We start from the raw sequence: 21,453 nt of genomic DNA, 5'->3' as shown, positions 1-21,453 counted from the left end.
AAATTGATACAGCCAGTATGGAGAAGTATGGAGGTTCCTTTAAAAATCTAAAAATAGAACTACCATATGACCCAATAATCCCGCTCCTGGGCATATACCCAGAGAAAACCATAATTCCAAAAGATACATGCACCCCAGTGTTCACTGCAGCACTATATACAATAGCCAAGACATGGAAGCAACCTAAATGTTCATCAACAGAGGAATGGATAAAGATGTGGCATATATATATAATGGAATATTACTCAGCCATAAAAAGAAACTGTGCCATTTGCAGAGGTGTGGATGGACCTAGAGACTGTCATACAGTGAAGTAAGTCAGAAAGAGAAAAACAAATATTGTATATTAATACATATATGTGGAATCTAGAAAAATGATACAGATGAATTTATTTGCAAATCAGAAATAGAGACACAGATATAGAGAACAAATATATGGACACCAATGGGAGAAATGGAGGGGTGGGGTGAACTGGAAGATTGAGATAGACATATATACACTTTGGAAGGAATGATGCTAAAGCTGAAACTCCAGTACTTTGGCCATCTCATGCGAAGAGTTGACTCATTGGAAAAGACTCTGATGCTGGGAGGGATTGGGGGCAAGAGGAAAAGGGGACGACAGAGGATGAGATGGCTGGATGGCATCACTGACTCGATGGATGTGAGTCTGAGTGAACTCTGGGAGTTGGTGATGGACAGGGAGGCCTGGCGTGCTGGGATTCATGGGGTCGCAAAGAGTTGGACACGACTGAGCGACTGATCTGATCTGATGTATAAAATGGATAACTAATGAGAATCTACTGTATAGCACAGGGAACCCTACTCAGTGCTCTGTGGTGACCTAAATAGGAAGGAAATCAAAAAAAGAGGGGTTGTATATATGTGTTGGAGTAGGAAATGGCAACCCACTCCAGTATTCTTGCCTGGAAAATTCCATGAACAGAGGAACCTGGTGGGCTGCAGTCCATGGGTCGGAAAGAGTCAGACATGACTGAGCAAATGAGCACACAGCACATGTATGTGTATGGCTGATTCACTTTGCTGCACAATAGACACAAGTGCATCATTGTAAAACAACTATACGCCAATAACATTTCTTTTTAAAAAGTTAAGGACAAAAAGTAAATTTTGCAAGCAGCAACAGAAAAGCAACTCATCACATATAAGGGAGCCCCCATAAGACCATGAGCCAATTTCTCAGCATAAAATTTGCAGGCTAGAAAAGAATGGGATAATACAGACAAAGTGATAAAAAGAAAAAACCTACCAACTGCCTTTTAGAAATGAAAGAAAAAAAATACTTCCCAGACAAATAAATACTGAGGAAGTTCATCACCACTAAATTTGCCTTAAAAGAAATGCCACTAGATCTACTTGAAAAGAAATGCTAAAGGGAGTTATTCAAATAAACAAGTGGACTCATTACAGTAACACAAAAGCACACAGGAGTATAAAACTCAATGGTAAAAGTCAATAAAGGTAAATATAGACAAACAGAAAATATTGTAACACTATAATGAAAAAGGCATGTTAATCACTTTTACCTGTAACATAGAAATAAAAAGAAAAAAGTATAAATAACTATAAATACAAAAATCTTTGAATGGATGAACAACATAAAAATATGAAGCTTGATATCAAAAGTAAAGAACAGGTAAAACTGTAAAATTGTGCATGTGATTGAAGTTGTTGTAAGCTTAAAATAAACTGTTATAAAATGCTTTATATAAGCCTCATGATAATCACAAATAAAATACCTATAGAAGATACATAAAAGAAAAAGAGAAAAAAAGAAAACACATCACTACAAAAATCAACAAAATACAAAGAAACTAAAAAGAGGAAGTGAGGAACAAGGGGACTACAAGACAGAAAACATAGCAAAATAATAATAGTAAGTCATTCCTTGTGAATAATTACTCATATACTAGAGTATATACTATATATAATTATTTGAAAAGAGTGAAAAATGAAAGTCACATCTGACTCTTTGAGACCCTGAATTCTCCAGGCCAGAATACTGAAGTGGGTTGCCTTTCCCTTCTCCAGGGGATCTTCCCAACCCAGGAATCAAACCGAGGTATCCTGTATTGTAGGCAGATTCTTTAACAGCTGAGCTACCAGGGAAGCCCATTTGAAAGGAGTAAATTTCCCAATCAAAAGACAAAGAGTGGCTGAATGGATTTAAAAAAAAAATCCAACTACATGCCATCTACAATAGACCCACTTTATTATTTTTTAATTGAAGTATAGTTGATTTATAATGTGCTAATTTCTTCTGTACAGTGATTAAATTATATGATTAAATATTTTATATATATATTCTAGAACATTACTTTTTAATATATGGAGAAAAAAAGCAAATTCCTTGAAATAACAACAACTTTTAAAATTAAAATAAGAAAACACTCACCTGGCTTCCTTGTTTATTTGATCACCATAGCCCACTGTTTTCACAACAGTTAATTTCAACTGAACATTGTTTTCCTGGAGTTCATATGTCTGAATTTTAAGTCCAACACTTGCGTAAAAATGTGAAGATTTTTTGTCTTTCAAATTAGTATTGAACAGTGTGTCAATCAAGGTTGATTTTCCAATTCCAGTTTCCCCTGTACGGAAACAGATACGTCATAGGGGCATAAGATATCTGCAAAGTGACACCCTGTCCCCTCCCTAGAATGGTCCCAAATACTTCAAAGACTAGAATGTCCTTGAAATATATATGATACTTCTGACTCCATCCATCATTAACATAATATGGAAAGATAAAATACATAAAGGTGTATCAGATTTTGAAGAGCACTGAAACACTTGGAGAAAAAATGTCTAAGGTGTTAGAGAAGACTCTTGAGAGTCCCTTGGACTGCAAGGAGATCCAACCAGTCCATTCTGAAGGAGATCAGCCCTGGGATTTCTTTGGAAAGAATGATGCTAAAGCTGAAACTCCAGTACTTTGGCCACCTCATGCAAAGAGTTGACTCATTGGAAAAGACTGTGATGCTGGGAGGGATTGGGGGCAGGAGGAGAAGGGGACGACAGAGGATGAGATGGCTGGATGGCATCACTGACTCGATGGACGTGAGTCTGAGTGAACTCTGGGAGTTGGTGATGGACAGGGGGGCCTGGCGTGCTGGGATTCATGGGGTCACAAAGAGTCGGACATGACTGAGTGACTGAACTGAACTGAACTGAACATGGCTAAGAAGATGCAAACCAATACAAACACAAAGACATAGTCCTAAAGAAACAGCACCAGTGTTATGCTGCTTAAAATAAGTTGAAATGAACAATTAAGAAATAATTCACGGGAGGGGTTTGGCACTTACCCACACAAAGAATATTAAAAAAGAATCCTTGTTGAACAGATTTGTCCACCAACTGATGAGCCAAACAATCAAAACCAAAATGGCCAAGCATATTTAAGCAACGTATATTATCTTCTTTTTGCTTAAAGAAAAAAACAATATTTTGATTAGATAGAAGATATCACTTGACAATGACTATATTAATATGTCAAAGAAATGGAATGATTATTATTTGAGAAATGATATCATTTCATATGATCATTCAAATGATCAAATATCATTTGATTATCATACTTCAGACAAGATGCAAATGAAGTAAATTTGTAAGAAGAGAGACCACAAACAGAAATATAGATTTTTGTCATTTTTATAAATAGTAACATTATCTCTGTTTACACTCAAATAGACTATATTTCTAAGTTTAAAAGTAGGAAATTAAAGACATACCACAAGAAAGCCCAGTATATTACTCCATAATAATAAATTATTTTTGTGGAAAAAAGAAAACAACATTGTTTCATTCCATTCCAGTTTGGTAATATATTCAGGAGATCCAGTATATGTTAATATATGCAAGGAAATCAAACTTTATTTGAATTTTTAAAAAATAACTAAAAACCTTGACTTCATATTTGTGATATGCCTGAGAACTTATGTTGTATCAAGTTGTTAAAGGAATCCACTGCTAATAACACAAACCTAGAAACCCAGAAATCCATTAATAATGTATTTATTATATTTTATTATTTATATTTTATTTATTTATTATAATTTATTTTACATAAATTTACCAATTTACCAAAAGTTGATTATTTTTAAAAGTGAAAATAATTCAAAGAAGGCTTATTAATCTAACTAGTCTCAGCCCTGGATATCTCTCCCAAACAGCTAGAAATTTTCACAAATGCTTTATGCAGAAAAGTGTTTGCTGTAGCTCTCTAACATCCAAATATATGACTCCTTGTAATAGAATATCCAAGTAAATGATAATATATTTATTCACATACACACTGGGGCATTCTTCAGTCATTAGAGGTATTTATAAAAATGCTTTAATAAATTGAAAAATACATGAAACTCTTTAAAGAGTAAGATATAAAATTGTGTGTACATGCCTAACTTTTGGTGTTAGCAGAGTAACTTAACAGCATTTTACCTTTCCTTGCATTAACAACGAGAACAACTGTTTGAAGGCATTGGAACAGAAAGAAAAGGAGGCAGAAACAAGAATAAATCAAATTGTGGAAACAAGTTAGCATAATAGGTGAAATTAGATTTATCCACATACTCCTGTGAAGTGACTCCCCAGTAAATAAGAAACTTGAAACGTAGAGCTCAAGCAGACAGCAACAATCTTGAGCTGGGAAAGCTAAGGTTAGAATTTGGGGCTGCCAAAATACCAGGATACAGAGAAAGAAATCTTGGAAGAGCAAGCCACAGCATGGGGAGACCCAAATTTGCAGACTTTAGAACACTTGGCTGAGTCTCACTCCGTACGTGCAGGCGTGACTGTAAAGAGCCCAGTGGAAACTGAGAGAAGAATTGGCATTCTAAAAACGCTGAGCTCATATCTTAGCAGTGGTATTGGGAAGACCCAAGGGGACAGAGTCTGAAGTTTAAGCTTCTTCCCAGTTAGACAAGTTTGATCAACACTTTAGATAAATACTTTGAACTTTTAATTTAAATTTATAAAAGGACTTGCTATAGGATCAAGGATTATGTTCTAAGTCAAAGAGTTACTCCCAAGTCGAAGGGTACAATGAAGGTAAATCCACCTTTACAAAGAATATCGTGACTCAACAGGGTCCAAATGACTTGCCAGTAATCTAACGCTAAAACAAATTCACTACTCTTTAGAGAAATATAATAATAGAATTTAGACTTTCTACAATGTATAATCAAAATTACTAGATATGAAGAAACAGAAAAGAATCTCTCTCACAGCCAAGGACAAACACAATCAATAGAAACACCCACACAATGAGGAATTGGCAGATAAACACTGTAACTATTATGAACATGTTTAAGAATCTACAGAAAAAGATGGGTACAATGGATTAAGTGATAGGTTATTTTATTTTATTTTATTTTTGGCCACATCACTTGGCATGTGGGATCTCGTTTCCTGACCAGGGATTGAACCCATACCCCTTGCATTGGAAGTGTGGAGTCTTAACTACTGGACCACCAGGGAATTCCCAATAGGTAATTTTAGATACACAAAAGATGATGATACACGAAAGTTGTTAGTTGAATTCAGTTCAGTTCAGTCGCTCAATCATGTCCGCCTCTTTGTGACCCCATGGACTGCAGCACACCAGGCTTCCCTATCCAAACCCAACTCCCGGAGCCTACTCAAACTCATGTTCATCGCATCAGTGATGCCATCCAACCATCTCATCCTCTGTCATCCCCTTCTCCTCCTGCTTTCAATCTTTCCCAGCACCAGGGTCTTTTCCAATGAGTTAGTTCTTCACATCAGGTAGCCAAAATATTGGAGTTTCAGCTTCAGCATCAGTCCTTCCAATGAATATTTAGGACTGATTTCATTTACAATGGACTGGTTGGGTCTCCTTTCAGTCCAAGGGACTCTCAAGAGTCTTCTCCAACACCACAGTTCAAAAGCAACAATACTTCAGCGCTCAGCTTTAGTTGAATTAGTACATGCTAAACGAACAATTGGCACCCTGCTCTAATACTCTTGCCTGGAAAATCCCATGGACGGAGGAGCCTGTTGGGCTGCAGTTCATGGGGTCACTAGGAGTCGGACACGACTGAGCTACTTAGCTTTCACTTTTCACTTTCATGCATTGGAGAAGGAAATGGCAACCCACTCTAGTGTTCTTGCCTGGAGAATCCCAGGGACAGGGAAGCCTGGTGGGCTGCTGTCTATGGGGTCGCACAGAGTCGGACACAACTGAAGCGACTTAGCAGCAGCAGCAGCAGCAGCAAATGAACAATGAAGGGTAGGGATAGGACCCTACCAGGGTCCTATTTGGTCCCAATCAGGGATCCAGGCATCAACCAAGGATTAATTAATAAAAATTCCATGGGGATTTTTATATTTAAAGAGAGCATATTGAGCAATACTAAACTGAAAATACAATCAAATGAGAAAAAATTTTAATTTGTTACTATTTGTGGGGTTTAATATATGTGGCAAATTCTGAGTTCTCTATTCAAAGAGAACATTCTGACCCATAGAATCTGAAGGTGATATGAAACAATAACAGATTTGGATGCTCTATTGTCCTCTCTGTCCTAGACTCCCTTGTGATAGGCTTCACTCATTTTAAAAACTGCAACTCAGGGAGGTACCAGATCAAAGTGTCCATAGAACAAAATATAGCCCATTTTCTTATCAGAAAAAGACCAGAGACCGTGGCCTCATTAGCACTGAGTTTTTACCCACAGAACAAGCAAAGTTCTGAATCATCACAATTACTTAACAAATGTCTTCTGTTAGGCTGAAAGTTCTTTTTTTTATAATATATATTTTTATAAAATTCTGATATAATTTATATAGAAATTTTCAATATTTCAGTTTCTATTAATTTGGCATTTATGATCATGCAAATCTCTTTCTTGATTTCACCTTTGCATCATCTACAGTAAAGCAAATTAAGAAGGTATATAAAGTATACATAAGGTAAGTATATAAAAATATAAGGTTTAACCTACCATGAAAAGGATTATTTCATATGCATTCAAGTGAAGCTGAAATGCTAACCATGCATTATTTTAATTTCTCATGATAGCAAGGACATACAGACTACATCTAGAAAATGGGATACTGCATGCAAAGTCTGTAAATTACAAAGGACTCTACAAGCGCTGAGAAGCCCTGATGTTTACCCTGTAATGAATGAGCTTTTGCCCCAGTCATATGGGGAAAGGTAGCTGAATAAGAAAAGTCATTAGTCATTGTGAGCCTTTGGGACAGTCACTGATGCCTGTTTTCTCTTCTATAAAATGAGAACATTTGACCAGTTGAGCTTAAAATTCTTTCACACTTTAATGTTCTATAAGTCAGAGAGTTTTATTTATGAAGAGCAGATAATTTCAAGGAGAATAAAAGCCATGCAGAAAAAATTAAAATATTTATTAATATCATAATAAGTACCAAAATTTTAGAAAAGTCAATTTAAAAATATAGGAATTTGGAAGAAGGATAGATGACTGTTAATGTGGAGTAGGTAAAAATGATTTTAAAAGATGACGGACTGGCTCTTGAAAATAGGATAAGATTTGTATGGAGGAAGTAGATGTTATGAGCAAGAGAGAAATATGGCAAATGAACAATGTACTATTTGTCCTTGTGTTGTAAAGAACTTGCCTACCTTAAGGAAAAGACTTCAATTGGGAAAACTGAAGAAAAAGACTTAAATTGGGAAGACTTAAAAGATAAAAAGGGCCCTAACAATAGGGAGTTTTTGGATATGAGGCTAAGGAATATGGATTTTATCGAATTAGTAATGGGCAGTGGCTGGAGATTTGAGTCAAAGAATAATAAAAGGAAGAAACATTTCAAAAAGATGAATGAGGCACTAGCATGCAAAGTAAACTGGAGAGGAAACTAGAGCCATGAGTTGGGAAGACCTTCCCTTATAAAAGTGAGTGGTAGGGCTTCCCTTGTGGTCTAGAGATTAAGAATCCACCTACCAATGCAGGGGACACAGGATCGATCCCTGGTCAAGGAATACCCCACATGCCTCGGGGCAACTAAGCCCGTATGCCACTTGCTTCTTTCTCTTTACGCTTTTAAACTATTTCTTCCTCTTTATGCTTTTAAACTACTGAGCCTGTGTGCTGCAACTACCGAAGCCCTTGTGCCTAGAGCCGTGCTCCACAACAAGAGAAACCACCACAATGAGAAGCCCATGCACCACAATTAGAGCGCAGCCCCAGCTCCCCGCAGCTAGAGACAGCCCACGTGTAGCAGTGAAGACAGCAATGCATCCAGAAGTAAATACAATTTTCTAAAATGAATGGTAATAAAATTACTAGTGTGAATGAAAAATATAGAGAATGAGGAGGCTTTCTGGGGGAAAAAAAAATCAAAAGAACTTGACCACTAATCAGGTATAGATACTATGACCAGTAATAGGAAAATCAGAAAACGAAGTTAGTACATTTTTGTGTGAGAACAAGATAAGTTTGAATTTTGAAATTTTAATTCTAAAGAAAGTATAGAAATATCCTGAAGGCGATTATATATATTTGAGCACAGTGGAGGCTTGAAGAAAGATAAAAAAGAACAAGAATGAGACATGGGAAAATGCCCACTCTCAGAAGGTAAAAAGAGAAGCCTAAAAAGAAGATGAAGAATGACCGGAGAGGAAGACAGAAAAAAGAATCAATATAGTGTTAACTATAAAAATATTGTGCTGCTGCTGCTGCTGCTAAGTCGCTTCAATCGTGTCCGACTCTGTGCGACCCCATAGATGGCAGCCCATCAGGCTCCCCCGTCCCTGGGATTCTCCAGGCAAGAACACTGGAGTGGGTTGCCATTTCCTTCTCCAATCCATGAAAGCGAAAAGTGAAAGTGAAGTTGCTCAGTCGTGTCGGACCCTCAGCGACCCCATGGACTGCAGCCTACCAGGCTCCTCCGTCCATGGGATTTTCCAGGCAAGAGTACTGGAGTGGGGTGCCATTGCCTTCTCAAAAAATATTGTGACAGATGAGAAAACTATGGAAAAATCTGAAAGAATTAAACACATCATGTTGCATTTACAATTCATGGTTTAATGGCAAGTGAAGCTTGATAAAAGCATAAGGAGGAAAAAGAAGCAAGAAACTCAGATGATTATAAATGTAAAAATTTAACATTGTAATATAACTGTAGAGAAAAAAACCCTAGGGTGGTCAGTGTATCCAGATAAAGGATGGGCCGTGAACTTATCTCTGTGGGAACTTTCCTTGGAAATTCATCTTCTACTCCAAGAAGGACACTAGAACACTGTACATCATCTCATATTTTGCAGTTTCTGGTACATTGTTGGTGCTCATTGTAAATAGCCTGGAAGGACACGGGAGAGAAGAGAGAAGGAAAAGAGGAACGGAGAATGAGAGGAAGAAAAGGGAAAAGAGAGGAGAGAGGGAGAGATGAAGATAGGAATCCAAAGGAGACTGACTAGGCAAATAACGGAATTTAAAACATTACGTGAGAAGAGAATAGATGGAACAGCATGTGGTAATGGATGCTAACTAACCTATTATGGTGGTTGTCTTGCAATAAGGATTTCCCTGTAGTTCAAAGGGTTAAGAATCTGCCTGCAATGAAGGAGATCTGGGTTCGATCCCTGGGTCAGAAAGATCCTCTGGAGAAGGGAATGGCAATCCACTCTAGTATTCTTGCCTGGAGAATCCCGGAGCCTAGTGGGCTACAGTCCATGAGGTGACAAAGAGACAGACACGACTGAGCGACTAACATATATAACATATACAGCATCAAATCATTATGTTGCACACTCAAAACTAATCCAATATTATATGTCAATGATACCTCAATTTCTAAAAAACTATGTAATAAACTGAATATTTGAAGGTGAGCAAAAGAAGCATTTTAGAGGGACAGATCTGAAAACACATGAAGACTGTCCTATGGAAAAAGGATTACATTATTTTGTGGCATTCAGTTCAGTTCAGTTCAGTCGCTCAGTCGTGTCCAACTCTTTGCAACCCCATAAATCGCAGCACGCCAGGCCTTCCTGTCCATCACCAACTCTAGGAGTTCACTCAGACTCACGTCCATCGAGTCAGTGATGCCATCCAGCCATCTCATCCTCTGTCGTCCCCTTCTCCTCCTGCCTCCAATTCCTCCCAGCATCAGTCTTTTCCAATGAGCCAACTCTTCACATGAGGTGGCCAAAGTACTGGAGTTTCAGCTTTAGCATCATCCCTTCCAAAGAAATCCCAGGGCTGATCTCCTTCAGAATGGACTGGTTGGGTCTCCTTGCAGTCCAAGGGACTCTCAAGAGTCTTCTCCAACACCACAGTTCAAAAGCATCAACTTTATAGAGCGTTTTGATAATTACTATCAATTTAAGTGGCATATACTATCTGACCCAACAATTTCATTTCTAGGAAAATATTTCATCATGTACATAAAAAGGTATGTAGAAGCATATTCAAAGCAATATTGTATAGAATAACAGAAAACAAAAATAAAACCAGAAATTAGCTTATAGCTACCAACAGGGGACTGGTTATTGAATAAAAGTATTTACAACAGTACAAGAATAGAGCTATTAAAAAGAATAAGATTGATCTGTACGTGCTGACATAAAAAGTTGTCCGAAGATTAGACTAGTTATTGCCTGTAAAAAACTAGATTGAGAAGAGAATTTTCTCTTTCCTACTGTTTGAATTTTTCTTTTAATAATGTGAGAATGGTATTTTTAATTTCAAAAGGGAGAATAAACTAAGTTGCCAATTGTAAGGGATTCAAAAAAAGGTTGAAAGGTTACTTGTTGAAGTGTTTGTAGCAGACATTTATAAATCAGATTAAAGTTTGACTAATGGACTTTGGGGATCTGCCTATTCTAAAATGTTATCGTTTTAATGACATGTAAACAAAGGAGCACTCACCATGATTTAATGCATCAGAGAGGCCAAAGATAAAATGGAATGGGCATAAGCCAGTGGTTTAGTCACTGAGGTAGGACTCTGACAGTAGTTTTGACACCAGCAGAGCCCACTAGGGTCCCCAGGAAAAGTGAGATGGAATCTAGGTAATCAAACAAGATATAACCTCTTCTTTTGTGCTTAGTCTAGTTTTGCTTGCCTAAGGGGGCCAGATGCAGAGGATTAGAGTTCCTGGTTCAGACCACTGCACCCAACACCCCAGTCTGGTACACCATATGGAGAAGCACTGTGCACCATATCTCAATCCAAGATGACGACAGTGTAAAAAAATATGATAGTTTGATTTAAACTAAGATCTAGGAAAAACATGCATGTTTGGAGGAAAACATCAAGAGAACCATAATTAAGACATAAGCAACCGCTACTTAACATAGCTCAGTACTCATGGATCTATTAGATGTTTTGACCAAGTTCAGTTCAGTCACTCAGTTGTGTCTGACTCTTTGCGACCCCATGAACCCCAGCATGCCAGGCCTCCCTGTCCATCACCAATTCCCAGAATCCACCCAAACCCATGTCCATTGAGTCGGTGATGCCATCCAACCATCTCATCCTCTCTCATCCCCTTCTCCTCCTGCCAAAGACAGTTCTAAAAGCCAGTTTTCACTCATTCAGACATGCTACTCTCTTTTAGTGCAAAATTTTATGTGAGGTACTGTGTTTTCCCTAGTAGAGAGGCTCATCTTAAAATTGAACTTGGTTCAATTTCCCACTCAGTAATTAAAAAGCAGCCACCCTGCCATTTTCTAAAATAACTTCATTTAAAAATTATTTATTATCAGTACCTAACTGGTTCCAAATAGGAAAAGGAGTACGTCAAGGCTGTATTTTGTCACCCTGCTTATTTAACTTCTATGCAGAGTACATCATGAGAAATGCTGGGCTGGAAGAAGCACAAGCTGGAATCAAGATTGCTGGGAGAAATATCAATAACCTCAGATATGCAGATGACACCACCCTTATGGCAGAAAGTGAAGAGGAACTCAAAAGCCTCTTGATGAAAGTGAAAGTGGAGAGTGAAAAAGTTGGCTTAAAGCTCAACATTCAGGAAACTAAGATCATGGCATCCAGTCCCATCACTTCATGGGAAATAGATGGGGAAACAGTGCAAACAGTGTCAGACTTTATTTTTGGGGGCTCCAAAATCACTGCAGATGGTGACTGCAGCCATGAAATTAAAAGACACTTACTCCTTGGAAGGAAAGTTATGTCCAACCTAGATAGCATATTCAAAAGCAGAGACATTACTTTGCCAACAAAGGTCTGTCTAGTCAAGCTATGGTTTTTCCAGTGGTCATGTATGGATGTGAGAGTTGGACTGTGAAGAAAGCTGAGCACCAAAGAATTGATGCTTTTGAACTGTGGTGTTGGAGAAGACTTGAGAGTCCCTTGGACTGCAAGGAGACCCAACCAGTCCATTCTAAAGGAGATCAGTCCTGGATGTTCATTGGAAGGACTGATACTAAAGCTGAAACTCCAATACTTTGGCCACCTCATGTGAAGAGTTGACTCATTTGAAAAGACCCTGATGCTGGGAGGGATTGGGGGCAGGAGGAGAAGGGGATGACAGAGGATGAGATGGCTGGATGGCATCACTGACTCGATGGACGTGAGTTTGAGTGAACTCCGGGAGTTGGTGATGGACAGCGAGGCCTGGCATGCTGCGATTCATGGGGTCGCAAAGAGTTGGACACGACTGAGCGACTGAACTGAACTGAAAGTTTCACAAGCATATGCATCAAAGTAGTACTGTTGTTCGCACCTACTAGGAGGCTCTGGAGTTTTCATTTTTTATTTGTTGGAGTTAAATTAGAATAGTCTTGATGAAGGGGATATGTGTATACTTATGGCTGATTCATGCTGTCGTACAGCAGAAACCAACACATTGTAAAGCAATTAACCTCCAATTAAAAATAAATTTAAAAAAAGATCCCTCCCCCTCAAAAAAACTGGAATAGTCTTTTGCACTACTAAAAATGTCTGCAAGACTTTCCTGAGTGTCTGGTGGCTAAGAATACATGCTCCCAATGCAGGGGGTCTGGATTTAATCCCTGGTTGGGGAACTAGATCCCACATGCTGCAACTAAAGATCCTGCATGCTGCAGCTAAGACCCAGTGCAGCCAAATAAATAAATAAAATAAATACATTAAAATGTCTGCAGATGCAAGAGATATACAACAATTATTTAAACCATCATTGATATTTAACTCCAATCAGAACCCAGAAATAAACCCATGCACCGGGTCATAGATTAATGGTCAATTAATCTGTGACAAGGCTTCCCTGACAGCTCAGCTGGTTAAGAATCCACCTGCAATGCAGGAGACTGTGGTTTGGTTCCTGGGTTGGGAAGATCCTCTGGAGAAGGGATAGGCTACCCACTCCAATATTCTTGGGCTTTCCTTGTGGCTCAGCTGATAAGGAATCCTCCTGCAACGTGGGAGACCTGGATTAAATCCTTGGGTAGGGGAGATCCCCTGGAGAAGGGAAAGACTACCCACTTCAGTATTCTGGCCTGGAGAATTCCTGGGTTGCAAAGAGTCGGACACAGTTCAGCGACTTTCACAGCTTCACAATCTATGACAAAAGAGGCAAGACTACACAATGTAGGAAAGACAGTCTCTTCAATAAATGTGCTGGGAAAACTGGACAGCTACATGTAAAAAAATGAATTTTTATCATTCTGTAACACCATACACAAAAGTAAGCTCAAAATGGGTTAAAGACTTTAAATGTGAGACTGGACACTGTAAAACTCCTAGAGGAAAACATAGGCAGAACATTCTCTGACATAAATCACAGCAATATCTTTTTTGATTGCTCTCCCAGAATAATGGAAATAAAAGCAAGAATAAATGGGACCTACCTAAACTCAAGGACTTTTGCAAAGCAAAGGAAACAACAAAACAAAAAGACAACTCGCAGATTGGGAGAAAATATTTGCAAATGATGTGACTGACAATGGATTAGTCTCCAAAATTTACAAAGAGTTTGTGATGTTTAACAGAATCAAAACAAACAACCCAATCCAAAAACAGGCAGATCTAAAAAGACATTTCTCCAAGGAAGACATACAGATGGCCAAGAGGTACACGAAAAGATGTTCAACAGCGCTATTAGAGAAATGCAAATCAAAAATACAATGAGATATCACCTCATGCCAGCCAGAATGACTATCATCAAAAAATCCACAAACGATAAATGCTGGAGAGGGTGTGGAAAGAAGGGAACCTTCCAACACTGCTGGTGGGAATGTACATCAGTATGGCTACTATGGAGAACCATATGGAAACTCCTTAAAAACTAAAAATAGAACACCATATGACCTGGCAATCCCACTCCTGGGCCTATATCCAGAGAAAAATATGATCTGAAAGGATATATGCACCCCAGTGTTCATTGCTCTATTTATAGCAGCCAGGACATGGAAGCAACCTGAATGTCCATTGACAGAGGAATGATTAAGTCCAATCAGCATAAAAGCTAATTCATGCCCCAAAATAATAAAGATAAGCCTTTATCAGCTAGGTCTATATCAGTTTACTGAATCAATATTTTGAAAAAACACAATCTTGTTGAAGTACACAACGAACAGTTCTCTTTGAAAGATATACTCAACTGTATCTTCATCATCGGGTATTTGTGTGGAGGGACACATTGGTTTTTCTGCCATGTCAGACTGAAGGAGCTGAAAACAAAGGAGCAAAAACCTTAAAAAGATGAAAAGACTACATTCCTACAATATAATTTACATCAATAAGAGAATCCAATATAGACATCATCCCAGATTTTGGCTTTCAGTCCATACTATTGACCTGTTTTAAATTATGGGTATTTTTCTAGTTAGGCTTCTATATAATAAAGAATATTATATATAACATTCAACATAACATACAGTAATATATTTAATCATAAACACACAAAAAGCATCTAAAGAAAGGTAAACTCCATTTTGAAATCAAAAGGACACAGTTCACTCTTCTTTAAATGACTCTCTGGTCATGAGAACCAGAAATAGGAAATTTTGCTTTTCTTTCTCCCCCTTTTTTTTTTTTCAGTGTAGTTACCATGGACTGTAAACCCGCCAGCCTCCTTGGCCCATGGGATTCTCCAGGCAAGAATACAGGAGTGGGTAGCCATTCTCTTCTCCAGGGGATCTTCCCAACTCAGAGATTGAACCTAGGTCTCCTAGTTCAGATTCTTTACCATCTGAACTATCAGGGAAGCCCATAGTTAATTTACAATATTATATAATTTCAAGTGTACAATAGTGATTCGATATTTTTATAGACTCTACTACATTTAAACTTATTGCAAAATAATGGCTATATTTCCCTGTGCTGTACAATGTATCCTTGTTGCTCATTTATTTTATACATACTGTGTTGGGAAGATCCCCTGGAGAAGGGAAAGGCTACCCACTCCAATATTCTGGCCTAGAGAATTCCATGGACTGTATAGTTCATGGGGTCACAAAGACTCGGACATGACTGAGCAACTTATACATACTACGTTGTGTCTCTGAAGCCTATATCCCTATCTCACCCACCCTCCCATTGCTCTTAAAAAGTGCTAAAAGAATCAGAAAGATGCTCATAATTACTTAACTTTCCATAGTATCTTATCAGCAGAGGCTGAGGTGTTAAGAGTGTACTTATTGAAGGAAAACTGGGAAAGCAGAGCTTCTAAAAATCTAAATGACTCCCATAGACAGGGAACTAAATTAATGATAGCTCTCATTTATGAAGCACTTATTATGCACCTAGCATTGTGCTGCGTGCTTATGCGCTTTTATTTTAATCCCCAGAGTAAATATGAGATATACATATTTTCATCGCCATATGCCAAAAGAGAAAATTCAGAATCAGAAAAATTAAGGGACTTACTTGCTCAAGATTTCAGCTCTGTCACAGACACAGGTCTGAACTGATTCCGAAGCTGGTGTTCTTTCCACTGTCCCCACTTGTGGACTTAATATTCTCTGTCTTTGCAACAATTTGGAATGAGGGAGGAGAGGTACAGGAGAGCACACTGTGCTGATTTCTAAGCACCATTGCCTGAGAAGGACATGCTACCCTACTTTTGAGCACAGCATGAAGATACTGAGACTATGAGGCATGTTTTAAAAGGAAATATTATATATGGGTATAGCAAAGAGAAAAGCAAACAGAATTAAAGAATGATTCTGTACCATGGTCTTTTCACTTGACATATCCTGAGGATTATTCCACTTTAATACATAAATTTACCTCCTTTTTCCTCCTAATGGTAAATAGTGGTTTCTATTACAGATAGTATTGTGTTCTGTGATTTGATTTACTCTGTGCATGTATTCTCAGTCGTGTAAAACTCTGCAAACCTATGGACTGTAGCCCGCCAGGCTCCTCTGTCCATGGGATTCTCCAGGCAAGAATATTGGCATGGGTTGCCATGCCCTTCTCCAGGGGATCTTCCTGACCCAGGGATCAAACCTGCATCTCCTGTAGCTTCTGCATTGCAGGCTGATTCTTTACCACTGAGCCACTGGGGAAGCCCATGGTTTACTCTAGTCTAGTATATATAATGGCACCCTACTCCAGTACTCTTGCCTGGAAAATCCTATGGATGGAGGAGCCTGGTAGGCTGCAGTCCATGGGGTCGCTAAGAGTCGGACATGACCGAGCGACTTCACTTTCACTTTTCACTTTCATGCATTGGAGAAGGAAATGGCAACCCACTCCAGTGTTCTTGCCTGGAGAATCCCAGGGACGGGGAAGCCTGGTGGGCTGCTGTCTATGGGGTCGCACAGAGTCGGACACGACTGAAGCAACTTAGCAGCAGCAGCAGCAGTATAAATTTAAGATTCTCATGTTTCAGTCAGTAAAGAATCCACCTGCAATGTGGGATACCATCTGGAATGCATGAGACCCGGGTTCAATCCCTGGGTCAGGAAGATCCCCGGGAGAAGGAAATGGCAAAAAAAGGAAGGAAAAAATTCTAGAGATCTAATGTAAAGCATGGTGAGTGTAATTAATAATACTGTATTGTATACTTGAAATTTGCTCAAAGAATAGATCTTAAGTGTTCTTCTCCCCCCAAGACACACACACACACACACACAAAATGGTAACTACGTGAGGTGATGGGTATTTTAGCTTCATTGTGGTTATCATTTCACATTGTGTGTGTATATATCAAAACACCACATTATACACCTTAAATATATACAATTTCTATCTATATTTTCAATTTTATCTATATTTAAAGTTTTATAATTTTCAATTATATCTCAATAACTCTGGAAAAAAAGAGAGGATTTTTTAAAAATAAGAGTATCTCTGTGTTACTGCCGACTCTTTGGCAAGTCTGAAGTAGAAAATTTGAAAACTAGAAGTACACATTAACTTGTTTTTTAAAACCTAATTAACGGTACCTTAAACAAGCAGGGGTTTACTTCTCTCACATAAATCTAGAGCAGAAGTTTACAAGGTATAGTCCCTGGGCCCCTGAGGATCCCTGACTCTTTTTCAGGGAGCCCATAAGGTCAACTTTTTTCTAATAATACTAAGGTTAATTTGCTTTTTCCACTGGGTTAGCATTTGCATTGACGGTTCTAAAGCAGTGGTAGATAAATCTGCTTTAGATTTTTTTACTTTACTTTAATCAAGGTAGTAGTGGTGATGGTTTAGTCACTCAGTTATGTCCAATTCTTGCTACCCCTTGGACTGTAATCCACCTGGCTCCTTTGTCCATGGGATTTTCCAGGCAATAATACTCGAGTGGGTTGCCATTTCCTTCTCCAGGGGATCTTCCTGACCCAGGGACCGAGCTCTGGTCTCATGCATTGCAGGGAGATTCTTTAATGACTGAGCCACCAGGGAAGCTCAATCAAGGGAGTGAGTATCCATAAAATATTTATACCATGTGTGATAGCACTCTTGAGTAAAACAAGTTATGTGGCTATGAGAAATAGTAACTCCTTATTTTATGGAATGTCAATTTCAACTGTAAAAACAACTGACAAACACTAGTTTTTTAGGCTTGGTTATTTCTAAGACAGGTTCTTGAAAGTGAATGAAGTGTTCTTTGTAACACGAAGGAAATGAACTGAAAATACATGTTGTAAATGGTAAAATTTGAGCTTTAAGTTTTCGGAGAACTTGTATCTACCATCTTGACAGCTTCCAAATACTTAACAAATTTTCTCAAAAAGATTAGTGATGACATTAACAAATATACATTTTTATATTTTATAGTGAAATATGTCAGCCCTAAATAAACTAAGGTTTTCCAATCTCAGCACTGTAGACTTTTGGAGCTCTATAATCCTTTGCTGTGCACTGTAAAATGTTTCACGGTATCTCTAGCTTCTATCCAGTAGATGTCAGTAGCAGCCCCAAAGTTTGACAATCGAATCTCTAAACATTGCCAAATATTTCCTGGAGGATAAAATCATACCCAGCTAGGATCTACTGAGTTAGGTAACTCAGTAAATAGTTATTTTCCAAATGGCCAATGTGTGACATTACAAAGTCATACATGAGTTCAAGATCCATTGGGGGAATAAGACAGACAAATAGATTTTGGTGGCTCAGACCGTAAAGAATCTGCCTGCGATTAATCAGACCTGGGTTTGATCCCTGGGTTGAAATGATCCCCTGGAGAAGGGAATGGCCTTTGGTAGAGTATCAAAGAAAAATAGTCACAATTATGTGAGAAGACTTATTAAAGGATTCTTTTTTCCAACTAAGTATCTATATGAAGCCAGATTTTCTTCAGAAACATCAACCAAAACAACATATTTCAGAAGATTCAATGTAGAAACAGATATAAGGATCCAGCTGTCTTTTTTCTCATCTTATGGTATTAAAAATACATAATATAAAATTTACCATTTTAAGTGCAGAGGCATTCAGTAATTCACATTTCTGTGCAACCATCAGCTTCCTCCATCTCCAGAACTCTTTTCATATTCTCAAATTGATAGTCTGTACTCATTAAACAGTAACCAGCCATCTTCATCCCACTTCCTGCCCCTGGCTACAACTGTAATTTCTGTCAGTGTCTGTGTTTAACTACTCTGCTGCTGCTGCTGCTAAGTCACTTCAGTCGTGTCCGACTCTGTGCGACCCCATAGACAGCAGCCCACGAGGCTCCCCCGTCCCTGGGATTCTCCAGGCAAGAACACTGGAGTGGGTTGCCATTTCCTTCTCCAATGCATGAAAGTGAAAAGTGAAAGTGAAGTCGCTCAGTCATATCCGACTCTTAGGGACCCCATGGACTGCAGCCCACCAGGCTCTTCCGTCCTCTAGGTATCGCTTATAAGTGGAATCAAACAGTATTTGTCCTTTTGTGACTGAATTATCTCACTTTGAATAATGTCTTCAAGGTTAATCCATGTTGTAGTATGTTTCAGAATTTTCTCCCTTTTTAAGGTTGAATGATATTCCACAGTACACATATAAACACCACGTTTTGCTTCTTCATTCATCTGTGAATGAATACTGGATTTCTTTCACTTCTTGGCTATTGTGAAAATACTGCAACAAACATGGAGATGCAAATATCTCTTTTGAGATCCTGCTGTCAATTCTTTTGGTTATGTATCCCAAAATGGAATTGCTGGATCATATTTTAAGGCTACATTTCAGTTCAGTTCAGTCGCTCAGTCGTGTCCGACTTTTTGTGACCCCGTGAACTGCAGCACGCCAGGCCTCCCTGTCCATCACCAACTCCCAGAGTTCACCCAAACCCATGTCCATTGAGTCGGTGATGCCATCCAACTATCTTATTCTCTGTTGTCCCCTTCTCCTCCTGCCCTCACTCTTTCCCAGCATCAGGGTCTTTTCAAATAAGTCAGCTCTTCGCATGAGGTGGCCAAAGTATTGGAGTTTCAGCTTCAGCATCAGTCCTTCCAATGAATATTCAGGACTGATTTCCTTTAGGATGGACTGTTGGATCTCCTTGCAGTCCAAGGGACTCTCAAGAGTCTTCTCCAACACCATAGTTCAAAAGCATCAATTCTTCAGCATTCAGCTTTCTTTATAGTCCAACTCTCACATCCATACACGACCACTGGAAAAACCATAGCCTTGACTAGATGGACCTTTGTTGACAAAGTAACGTCTCTGCTTTTTAATATGCTGTCTAGGTTGGTCATAACTTTCCTTCCAAGGAGCAAGTGTCTTTTAATGTCATGGCTGCAATCACCATCTACAGTGATTTTGGATGTTTAAAAAAATCGCCAAACTGTTTTCCACAGCAACTGTATCATTTTATATTTCCATCAGTAACACATAGGAGTTCCGATTACTCCACATCATTGCCAACACCTGTACTGTTTTTTGAATAGTAGTCATGCTAGTGTCCGTGACTTGGTACCTCATTGCAGTTTAACTTGCATTTCCCTAATGATGAGTGACACATCTTTTAGTGTGCAGATTGGTTATTTGTATACCTCGCTTGAAGAAATGCCAGTTGAATTCCTTTGCCTATTTTTTTTTAAATGTTCATTTTTATTTATTAATTTGGCTGTGTCAGATCTCAGTTGGGGCATGGTGAATCTTTAGCTGTCGCATGTGGGATCTAGTTCCCCAGACCACCGGTGGAACCCAGGCTGCCTGCAACGGGAGCATGGAATCTTAACCACTGGACCACCAGGGAAGTACCCCTTTGCTCATTTTAAAATCTGAATGGCAGTTTGTTGTTGACTTACAGGAATTTTTTATTCCTTCTGGACCTTAATCCCTTATCAGATAAATGATTTGCAAATATTTTGTGGATTGTTTTTTCACTCTATTATTACTGTTCTTTGATGGACGGAAGTGTTAAATACTGAAGTCCAATTTATCCATTTTTTTCTCTTTTGTTGCCTGTGCTTTCGATGCCATCTAAAGGAAATATTAATAACTGCCAAAAGAACATCATGAAGCTTCACTCCTATGTTTTCTTCTAAGAGTTTTATAATTTTACCTCTCACATTTAGGTTTTTTGATCCGTTTTGAATTAATTTATGTACGTGCTGTTAAGTCTAAGGTCCAGTTTTATTCTTTTGCATGTGCCCATCCAGTTTTCCCAGCACTGTTGAAAAGTCTCTCCCTTCCCCGTTGAATGCCTGCATTAACAGATAAGCATTTACAATCGATTTTGGCGAATTCCAATTTTATCTCCGTTAAAAGAATTCCATTCTTCTCATCAGTATACTTGTATTATATATTCAATCGTTATTACTATCTTTAGTTTCGTCAATATAAAATTGGGGAAGGGGCGGTATTTCAGGACTGAGGAGAGCGACGACTTGTGTGGTCACCTAGGGGACCGCGCGGCGCCCCTCGCTGGAGCGTCTGATCGTCAAGGGCTCTCTGGGAGGGTCCTGGGTCCTCTCTGAAGGCGCAGTTCTGCGAGGCCGGGAGCGGGGGCCGGGGACCGGGTAGTCAGCGCGGCCCTGGTGAGAAGCCTACCGGGGGGAGCGGGTGGGAGTTCCCAGCCGGGTCTGTGGGAAGAGGTCGGGTCCCGGCA

The 21,453-nt window shown here is 38.8% G+C and overlaps 1 protein-coding gene across 1 annotated transcript in view; it reads right to left on the bottom strand.

The window, feature by feature from the left end:
* Positions 1-21,332, bottom strand: part of SEPTIN14 (septin 14) — a 34,653-nt gene extending 13,321 nt beyond the window's left edge. The window contains exons 1-4 of the mRNA XM_070362407.1: positions 18,828-21,332; positions 14,576-14,644; positions 3,330-3,450; positions 2,417-2,612 (exon numbers count right to left, since the gene is read on the bottom strand). Coding sequence (XP_070218508.1) covers positions 2,417-2,612; positions 3,330-3,450; positions 14,576-14,644; positions 18,828-18,875 — 434 coding nt within the window. The 5' untranslated portion in view covers positions 18,876-21,332. The remainder of the gene's footprint in view (positions 1-2,416; positions 2,613-3,329; positions 3,451-14,575; positions 14,645-18,827) is intronic.
* Positions 21,333-21,453: the final 121 nt, after the last annotated feature.

Source organism: Bos mutus, chromosome 25 (assembly GCF_027580195.1).
Source record: "Bos mutus isolate GX-2022 chromosome 25, NWIPB_WYAK_1.1, whole genome shotgun sequence".
Classification (NCBI taxonomy): Eukaryota; Metazoa; Chordata; class Mammalia; order Artiodactyla; family Bovidae; genus Bos; species Bos mutus.
This window is presented reverse-complemented; position numbering and strand designations above follow the sequence as displayed.